Source organism: Eptesicus fuscus, chromosome 8 (assembly GCF_027574615.1).
Source record: "Eptesicus fuscus isolate TK198812 chromosome 8, DD_ASM_mEF_20220401, whole genome shotgun sequence".
In the NCBI taxonomy this organism is placed as follows: domain Eukaryota; kingdom Metazoa; phylum Chordata; class Mammalia; order Chiroptera; family Vespertilionidae; genus Eptesicus; species Eptesicus fuscus.
The window spans coordinates 48,531,504-48,541,688 of NC_072480.1; the positions used below are offsets into that span (position 1 = coordinate 48,531,504).

The 10,185-nt window shown below is 49.7% G+C and overlaps 1 protein-coding gene across 1 annotated transcript; it reads right to left on the reverse strand.

Annotated features, from left to right (window-relative positions):
• Positions 1 to 269: 269 nt before the first annotated feature.
• SPRY2 (sprouty RTK signaling antagonist 2) lies at positions 270 to 4,702 on the reverse strand. The gene is made up of 2 exons (XM_008144035.3): positions 4,208 to 4,702; positions 270 to 1,319 (listed from the first exon to the last, which is right to left on the reverse strand). Exon 2 carries the CDS (start codon positions 1,266 to 1,268, stop codon positions 321 to 323), a length of 948 nt encoding a protein of 315 aa, XP_008142257.2. The 5' UTR covers positions 1,269 to 1,319; positions 4,208 to 4,702; the 3' UTR covers positions 270 to 320.
• Between the last annotated feature and the right edge of the window lie 5,483 nt (positions 4,703 to 10,185).

Genomic DNA, 10,185 nt, shown 5'->3' on the forward strand with positions numbered 1-10,185 from the left:
AAAAAAGTCATTTGCTAATTTACAAATTTTGCAAGGACTATTCACAAACAAAAAATTTTGCCTAGGAGTGTCTGTTGCTTTAGCTTATGCAACATGTGAGTCGACAGGTTCTGTATCCCCATACCTTGAGTTCTAACAAGCCTATCAGTTAAAATGGCACATGGACAAAAGCATTTCACTGCAAACAGCAAAGAATATCCCAACCCTCTATTAACAGTGCCAAGATTATAACTGTTTAGTTGGTTGCATATGTGTGTTAAAAGGAGAGAGAGAGAAAAAAAGGAACAATCCTATTACTGTAATATTCCTGATTAATAATGCTATGTTGGTTTTTCAAAGTTCCTGGGTGGGACAGTGGGAACTTTGCAGCAAACTGTGTTTGAGTTTTTACACCGGCATCCAGGCCTATTAACCCGATCATAACACCCCTGGCACAACTTAAGGCAACCCTTGGCTGGAAGGTAACACCATAAACAAGGCAAAAAGAGAGACATGACGCCCATCGCCGACCAACGTGTACAACAGTGAGACTGGCTGCAAGAACACGGGTTGTCAGCACAGTTGTCCTCGTCATCGCTAGAACAGTGATAGAAGAGACCTTTCACACAGCACACACAAGTCCCATAGTCAATCACGTTCTGGGCCGAGCAAAGACACTGCTTGTCGCAGATCCAGTCCGATGGCAGGGGCCTCGGATAGGTGCACTCCTTACACTTGCACTTGCCACAGTCCTCACACCTGTAGGCATGCAGGCCCAAATCTTCCTTGCTCAGCGGCTTAAGCTCACCTGGCTTGAGCTCAGATTTGGGCTGCACCCGGATTATCCCGTCGGCACTTGGCCCAGAGGAGAAGGATGGTCCCAACAGTCTCTGTTCCGAGGAGCTGCTGCTGGTACTTGTCCTCGTACTGCTCCGAGACCCCGAGCTGACCGTGCTGATAGACCTGGACAGAGGTGCTCGTGCAGAAGAATGGGCCTGCGGGTGCTGGAGCCTGGGAGGCTGGCGGTGCTCCGGCAGACCGTGGAGTCTCTCGTGTTTGTGCTGAGCAGAGGGGCGAGGAGCAGGCTTGAGGCCAGGTCTCGGGACAACAGTAGGCCCCTCTGTGTACTCATTGGTGTTTCGTATAGCTCTGATCTGATCCAGGGACAGCACGTGTGCCTGCTGGATGAGGGCTTCTCTAGGGTCAGGCTCCCCACGCTGTCTCCCACTGTTACGGGGTGCCTGCAGCAAGGGCTGTGACCCACTGCCACTCTGAGCTCTGGCCTCCATCGGGTCTTGGAAGTGTGGTCACTCCAGCAGGCTTAGAACACATCTGAATTCCTGCAGAAACCAAGAGGAAAGAGTAGGTTTACACTCCAGGATACTTCCTACTCTCCACCCACCTGAGTTAACTCTTCACTTCCCACTTCCTCTAGACTCTAGAGAAACAGGATTTGTATCTGAGTGGCTGTGGGAATTATTATAATAGCCACATGATCAATGCCTGCACCAAAATGTAAAATTTTGCCTGGATACTGACAATTCTTTAATCTTGTGACGTGTAATGACACAAAGCTGACTTTGTTTCAATCACTTAAGTATCAATTCCTTATCCAAATAAACATAAAATTTGCAAGGTCTAGGTTCTCTGTAAAAATTGCAAGGAATTAGAACATAATTCAGTTCTAATACCAGTCACATTGCAACTGACATTTTCAAAAGTTGAACACCTTTTCCAAATTTGGAAAGGTTTAAGATTATCATGGTCATTTGTCTTTGGCATCAATAAATATAGCCTAGAAATTCTTACTTTAAGCCTGCTTTTACATTAGATACCTTAAACTATTATTTAGCTAGTATTTTGTAACTTTGTAAAATCCCTGTATGATGAATATGGCATGCAAAAAGTAAATATTCCTCCCCCCAAAGAATAGTTATAAATTTTACAACAATCATGCACTATCATTCAATACACAGTAGGCACAAAGTTTTATAATTAAAAACAAATCGATTCAAATCCTGTTAGGTGCCAGGAACACAATCAAGCAAACTCACACAAACAAGACAGGAATTTATTTTCCATTTCTCAACTTCAGAGTCAAATATTTTACAGCCCAATTGCTAGAACTTAAGTTCTGTAGCTTACTGTTACTCTGTTTTAGAAATAAATTATGCCAAAAATCTTAAATGCTTTGCCCGCTTCTAAAAAAAAAAAAAAAAAGATTAAAAAAAAATACTTGAGAACATAAACCGGTTGGTGATAACAGGAAGTGTTTTAAAAATTCAAGTGTCACATCTCAAATCTATCATTCTGACAAGTCATCGCTTTAATTACAATCTCTTTATAAAAACTAACCTCCCCTTTACCACTAAGTCCACAATGAATAAAAACGGGCAAAAGTAGAATTTTATCCAACCTCTGATTTTTAGAAACGAGACACAGGCAGGTGACACACGCCAGCCCAATCCCGCAAAGGCAGAGCTGGAAACCGGATCTCACTTCCCACAGAAAGGCAGACAAGACAACCTTGCTCCAGCTTCCTCCGCGTTTACCGGCTCCATCGGCGCTCCAACACCGTCCCCAGCAGGTGGGACCAAGTCGGGGCCCCGAGGGACTCGGTCTCCGGGCGGATCCACGTCGCCCGGAGGGCAGGCTGGCCCCCCCTGCGTACAATCGCCACAGCGAAAGGCGGGCGGGGGGGCGGGCGCCCCTGAAGGGTGTGCTGTGAAACTCGGGAGCACACTTCCCCAGCCCTCCCCTTCCAGCTGAAATTCTCCCCCAACGCGGAGACCTGCCTCCCAGATCCCAACGGAGCCACTCCGCCCCCAGGCAGAGGTCACGCAGCCCCCCGCAGGGCGTTCCCGCACCGGCCCTGGAACATCCGGCACGGGCTTCCAGCCCCGACGCCGGGAGGGCGAACGGCCCTGCCTTAGACACACAGCCGCGACGCGGAGGTCTAACCCACGCACCCAGGGCGACTCCATCGAGGGGCACCGCCTGCGGTCTGCACACACCTATATTCCTGAAAGTTAACGAGAAATTACTTTTTAGAGAAAGGACATTTTCCAGGGCTCCCCTGCACGTCGGGCATGCAGGACCCATACCTCTGGGCTGGGAACTTTCCGCGCAGATTGGCTTACAGTGGAAAGAAGCATCTTTGGGGGGAGAGATTTTTTTTTTTTACAAGTTATTTCTGCCGACCTCTGGCCTGTTTCGCAACCCCCCCCCCCCCCCCCCTCTCCCAGTCCCGCTTTTAAGTTACTTTGCAATCCCCATTAAGAAGTGCCTGATCAGGTTAAGGATTAGGGGGGAAAGTACTTCAGCACAAGGGTGGGGCAAACCGACACAGAAACCACTTTGTACAAACGCACAAGATTCCAAATTAAAAAAAAAACAACAACAACAACAACAAAAACAGCAGCGACAACAAAAAAGTAGATCAGCCAATCAAAGGGGAAAAGAAAACTACCCTCTTTTGCCACCTATTTTCAGGTAATGGAAAACGATCGCGACCGCTTGATGACTTTCTTCCTGTGTTGGGTCAGCCCAATCTTCAAAAAAAGAAGCAATGACCCAGGCCGACCACGCAGAACGGAAAAAGGAGAAAGCTGCACTTCCGAACCGCAGCGACCGGCGCCAGGCAGGGCGACGCTCCCACCCGCACCGGGCTCCGTCCACCCGGGACAGAGGCGGGGGCTCCCCCTCCCGGCCCCCCCTCTCCTTTTTTCACTCGCGGGGTCTCGCTGCCCCCGTGAGGCGAGCGACTCGCGCGCCCCCGGTCCCGCGAGCACCCCAGGCTCCGGACAGCCTCTTCCAGGACTCGCCCTCCCCGAGAGGTACAGGTTAGAAAGGCGGGCGCCTGCACCGGCGACCTGGAAAACACAGCGTTTCTCTCCCCTTCCTACTCTCAGCGCCGAACTCGGGACCGATGCAGGGCTGGGAGCCGACTCTAGGCGAGCCTCCGCCACCCCAACCCCCCCAGAGTGCGGGCGCGTGGGATCGGGGACTCTGCACCCAGCGCACTGCAGCCTCCGCCCAGGCAGGCCGAGCCCCCGGCCGGGCAGACCCGCGGGGCAGCTCTCAGGATCTCCGCGGGGGAACCTGGGAGTTAGAGAACGGGAGGCCACAGGAGAGAAACCCCACTCCCGACCCGGCTGCACCTACTCCATGTTGCCCAGAACGCGCCGGCCCCGGCGCCAGGAGCGGGGAAGAGCCGAACGCGCCTCACCGTGATCGCGGCTTTGCACCAACCCCTCTCCGTTGGAGTCTCTTCTTCCAGCGGTGTGCAAATAATTCCAGCCCCGATGCAAACTTTCCCCCCTTCTTTCCAAACTCTGCTTCAGTCCAACTTCGGAGCAATCGGCGGGAGTTAAAAAGGAGAGGAAAATCCGGAGCCAAGTCCCCAGCCGATTAACACTCCGAGGTTCAGGGCTGGAGGCGACCCCCCCTCCCGCCCCCCTTTCCAGAAGCGCACGCGGAGTATTTCCTCGTTTTTCTCAATGAACTGGAGGCCGAAGCGCTAACGGCGAGTCTCTCTTCCTGGCAGATGAGCGAATGAGAGAAGAAGACGGCCTTACAGAGACCCTAAAGCCAGATGGCCAGGTCGTGAGGCGGCCGCCGCGTCCGAGCGGAGGCGGCGCGGGGCCGCGGGCCGGGCCGGGCGGGCGCGGGGGCCTGGGCGCTGCGCGCTCCGCCGGCCCCTCTCCTCCGCTCGCGCTGCGGCGCGCAGCTCTCTGGCCGTGCAGACTGGGCGTTGTGGAGGCGCGGCGGCGAGGCCGAGGCGGGGGCGGTGGGTGCGGAGGAGGAGAAGGCGGAGGAGGAGGAGGAGGAGGAGGGTCTGGGGCCCGGCCGGGGGGGGGCTCGCGGTTGGCCTGCGCCCTCGCCTTTCCGGAGGAGGCAGGGAGCTCTGCGGCGGCCGCGGCAGCAGTAAGTGGCGTCATGTGGATCCGAGGCGGAACAGAGCAGTTGTTGTCCCAGAGGATATATCGCATCCGGTCCCAGCTCATTGGCTCCGCGGGGCTACATTCACTCACACTCCAGCGCCTGCCAGCGCCCGGAGCCGCAGGAGGCATTCAAAAGGGCAACCGCGCCGCCCTGCGAGTCCCCAGGCAGGTCCTGCCGCCTGGGCGCCGTCACGCGGGGCGCCCGCGGGGCCGGCTGGGCACCGCGGGGTCAGTTTATCTAGTTTCAGGGAAACACTGACCCTAAGATTTCCCCAGAGGCCATTGAGGACGAGCCATAGGCTCGGTCTGACTTAGGGAACTCTTCCCCCCCCCCCCCCCAAACCCCCGCCACTAGGAAAAGGAATAAACATTTAAAACTAATTCGGGCCACTCAATGTTAGCGTTTAAAACAAGTTGCAGGTTTCGAGACTATTTCAGAATCCATTTCAAAACCCACCTCCCCTTTTCTGATCCCCCTCGAGGGGGCGACGGGGAGAGGCGAGGGGGGAAGGGAAGGGGAGCGGGAAGTGAGGTGGGAGGGCTATTGGTTTATTCTTTGTCTCCCGGATTAACCCGATTATACACCAGGCACCGGCACTGCCCGCCTCCCCCACCTCGGAGCGGTGAGGGACGGAATGCAGATTCGGGTTTCAAGCGCCTTCTGCTCCGGCCGGGGATTTGGTTTGGATTGTGTTCATTTTGTAGTTTTTCGGTTTTAATATTGATTTTTTTTTTATTTTAAAAAGGGCGGTTAGCTACACCAATGGAAGCTTTTTGAAGACCTTTCTGTTGTGTTTTACACCCTAGCTGATGGAAGTTATACAATAAGCCTTTTAATAAATGGTTAATTCGGTCATACACACACGCTTCGCTAAGGGCCACATCACGGGTTTCTGAAATGGGAGGGGGCTCGCCGTTACACAGCAGATTTCCTCCTCCACTTACCCAGGACAGTCCTCCTTCATTTCCTACTCTCCTGTGGCTTAGAACACTTCTCAAAAAGACCCTGTTGTCACTTTTGATCATTTGGGCTGCATTTTCCTACTTAAAAAATAAAAAGATAAAAATGCATACAGACGCACTGCTCTGCCGTGCAGTTACTAAGAACGTGCTTGCGCGTGAGAAATTACCCCCCCTCCACCCACCACACACATACACACACACACACACACACACACACACACACACACTCCTAATACTGGGTTCAAGTGATTTACAGAATGTTTTTACAGGGAAGTACGACCAGAACTTCCGAATAGCACCTGCGACCTGGCCCCCGCGTGGAGTCAGCCAGCGCTGGGAAAACGTGGTGCTCGGCTCCCCGGGCTGGGTCCCGCTCCAGCCCACATCCGTCTGCAGCCGCCCTGGCGCTCGCTGCCCTCTCCGAGCGCTCGCTCTCGCACGTCCCGGGCACCTTTCCGGGCCGCGCGGCGTCCTCGCCCTCCCTTCTCCCTGTTTCGTTAGGGCTCTCCCCCCCTCGCCCGGGGTTCAGAGCCAGAGATGGCAGGGGAAGTGCCATGCGTTATTTCCGGGCGCTGGCCTACGTGCGCCCCCACCCCCCACCCTCGGGTGAGCGCGGACGAGGCTCGGTGAGAGAGGGCTCTGCCGCGTCTCGGGGGCTGCAGGCGCGGATCCACCGCGCCCACCCTCCCCACCCCGGCCGCTCGCCCGACGCCCTCGTTCGGAGAGCCTCCGGGTGGCTGCAGGCGCCGCGGCTCTTACGGCGCGTCCGGCCACCAGGGGGCGCCCTCCAGGCGCGGGGCCGCGGCAGCCTTCTTCCCCCAAACTCTGGCGAGGTTGCTTTTTACTCACAAAATATACATTAGGTCGGCTGGTTTAGAATGGGAAAGAAAGAAAAAAAGGTATTTAAAGCATCTGTAACATAAATGGCATAACAGGTAGCTCTCCCTCTCATCTCCTCCGACACATTCCGTTTGGAATGCGAAATGAGGTACCTGGGTTCGGAAGAACTCCAGCCTTTACCAAGAGGAAGGAGTTGGGGGCCGCAGCCAGGTGGTGCCAGCCTGATCGGAACAAGTTTCCGGCAGAACAGGTGGAAGGGACGCCTTCTCTTCGCCTCTCCAATCCCCTGCACCGGAAGGCTGCTTCTTAAGAAGACGCTGTGCCCATGCTGTTCTCCCAGCGCTGCAGGAACTCTGCGAAGACAGGTTGTTTTGGATCAAAGCATAAAATGGCATTTAAAAAAAGGAGCTTCCGGCTGGTTAGAGCACCTTATATTTCTATCAAGTCAATAGGGAAGAAGCTAGGAATTTATATTTCTCTTTCATGAGCTAGAAGGAATCCCATGTAATCTAGCTCCCCCCTTCGCTCCCCACAGCCTCCCACTTGCTGGCTGGGAAAACATTTAACCTATAATTTAAGCACGAGGTAAAAACAGAAATCTGTTGGATTCTTTCTAATTTACTCCTTACTATTTATTTCATGTAGTGCAATTATTATTTTTCATACGTGGTGCATAAAGCAGTATGTTGTGCCTTCAAAGTTTACTTAGGGAGTTATGATCCCTAAGAGGAAGTATGTTTATGTGTATGCATGTGCATGTACACATAATGAAGCGTTTGGTGCAGCTCTTGTAATGAATTCCCGAATTGATTTTCAGGTTGCATTACAAAATTATGACGGGTTAATTTTGGGTGATTTTTCAGAATTACGAAAGAATGTTACGCAAAACTTGACAATGAAGCCCGTTTTGAAATGTGTTGTGGAGACTTCTCGAGAGGCAGCCCCGATGCCTGAATAGGTGTTGCCATTTGCTCAATGTTGAAAAATATCAAGTCTATGGAAACTCATGCCGCACCAAGTTCTCCAAATTCTGAGGGTAACATGCCTACTTAGTCCTAACAGTTGAACAGGGCTGTGTATCATACATTTGGGACCTCTGCCTTCATTTTACTTTCTATATTCATTTATTTGGACTTACTTCCTTTTATAGTTATAACTATTCTCAATGTATTTATTTTTAATATATTTTTTTATTGATTTCAGAGAGGAAGAGAGAGGGAGAAAGAGATAGAAACATCAGAGATGAGAGAGAATCATTGATTGGTTGCCTCCTGCATGCCCATGACTAGGGGGATTGAGCCCGAAACACAAGCTGGCATGTGCTCTGACTGGGAATTGAACCGTGACCTCTTGGTTCACAGGTTGACACTCAACCACTGAGCCATGCCGGCTGGGCTTCGTCGTTTGTTTGTTTGTTTATTTATTATTTTTATTTTAAAAAATCTTTATTGTTGAAAGTATTATATGTCCCCTGAGGCAGTGTACAAACCTCTGTGAATTTTGCTTACTTTTATCTTTGGTAGAAGACATCAGGATGGACAATGAGGACATGCTTTTTTATCAGTAGGTATGTCGGCCTAGTTAAGTCAGATATTTTCAAGGTTGCACTTACTCATCTAAGCTTCTGATTTATGTGTAGTAAAAGGTGAATGTAGCTTTAAGCAACTCTAGTTCCGGTTTCTTTTTGAGATTGACCAAATCACTTGACCTTACTGGGTTCAGAACCAGTTTTGATAACCAAAGAGAAATCATGCAGTGATATCATGTGTTCTTGAAACAAAGAAGAATTAATAGTTATTGATGATTTGGTTATTTTGTTAGTTTTATAATAAAAAAAAAATTATTTATTCACATTTAAACCCAGCCCAGAGCACACCAGTGTATACTGTTTCCAAGAATAGCAATTTAGGTCTTTCAACCATTATTTCTCCTCACATCCCAATTGCAATAAAAAACGTATTTTATGGAGGGACTCTTTTGAGAAGGACCATCCTTGCTGGGGCTGACCAGCAGACCCTGAGCAATGGATGAATGATTACTCTGACACAGCTTCGCTGTGAAAGAGAGGGCTAAGGGACTGCCTAGCTAAAGGAACCAGACAGCCTGGATTGCCTGCCTTGTCAGGCTTTTATTGTAACAGCAGTTTGAAATAAAGTTTATCTTTTAGATACAATCAGTAGGGTAAGTAATCTTGGGGGGACACATGTGTCTGCAGTGTCTTTTAACCCTTTGCACTCGCTTGCTTTTTTCTCGATTCCTGCTACCGATGCTAACCGTGTCGAGTCACACTCGACATCTGAGTGCAAAAGGTTAAGCAAGGACACCTAAAGATTAAGCATAAGGATTCCGGTAAACACCGAGGCTCTGCATGTGTACAGACTTGTTTGAAAAGGTCAAAGAACAATTAGGGGTGCTGCCTTTAGCCAAACTCCCCTAAGTCGTAATTCCAAGAAACAGGGCAGGCCGCCTTCAGCCCACTTCCCTTTTCGGAATGTCCTCCTTACAAACTTTCCAACCAAGTCTCCCATGCTTCACTACACTTCCTCAATTAAAGGGTTTTCCAATAATGGACCTTTTGATTTGGTAGCATTTCGAGTCATGTCACTCTTTGAATTGCTTTGATTTTCTAAATTCTATTGATAATGCCTCTAAGAGGGAATTGGGAGTGGCTGCACTAAAAGATGCAAAGGAATTAAAAATGGATCACTTGAGTTCTTATCTAGGCAGCTTGGAGAACTGGGAACAATTTATTTCTCCATCTAACCTTTATTCCTAACTCAACTCGGTGGTGTCCTTTATTCCTAACTCAATTCGGGAAAGATATGGAGTTATCCCAGGGTAAGAGGAGTAGTCTTTGTGAGTTAACCTTGAACTGGAGGCTCCTGTGGGTCTGGTCATTTTCAGAAATCTTACATTCAATCTTGTGGTTTTTATTGGTTAATCTATCTTCCTGCTTGATCTATGCACATTATTACTGAAATTTATGCAAAATCAGATGTGGACTCAAGTTCTTTAACAAGGCAAAACAGTATTTCTGTCCTGGCCAACATGATTTTTCTCATTTTATTTCCGATATATTTGTTCCTTGACTGAAGGTCAAGAGTCTTCCTTTGTAGGATTGATGTAGGCAGAGAAAGTGTAATCTGTGGAAACAGTGTATTGTTGCTTTGCCTACTCTCCCAACAATAGCCCTAGGTTTATTTGTTTTTCTGTTTGTTTTAAACATTTAATCCCCTCCCCCTCTTTTTTTTCTGGAATCTTTTTAACCCAGATGCTAATGCTTCATATAAGTGAAAATCATAAATTGAAATGATTATTTAGATATTACCGGCCAACTTTAATAGCAAGAGGAAGATTTTAGCCTCTGAATAAATAGGAAGTTTTGGTTTTATACTTCTCATTATGTGGACACTTGATTAGAAGGGCATAGGAAGTTCAACCTGTTCTCTAAGGAAGATGT

Coding starts and splice junctions, on each gene's coding strand:
- SPRY2 (XM_008144035.3), bottom strand. CDS start 1,268: ATGGAGGCCAGAGCTCAGAGTGGCAGTGGGTCACAGCCCTTGCTGCAG.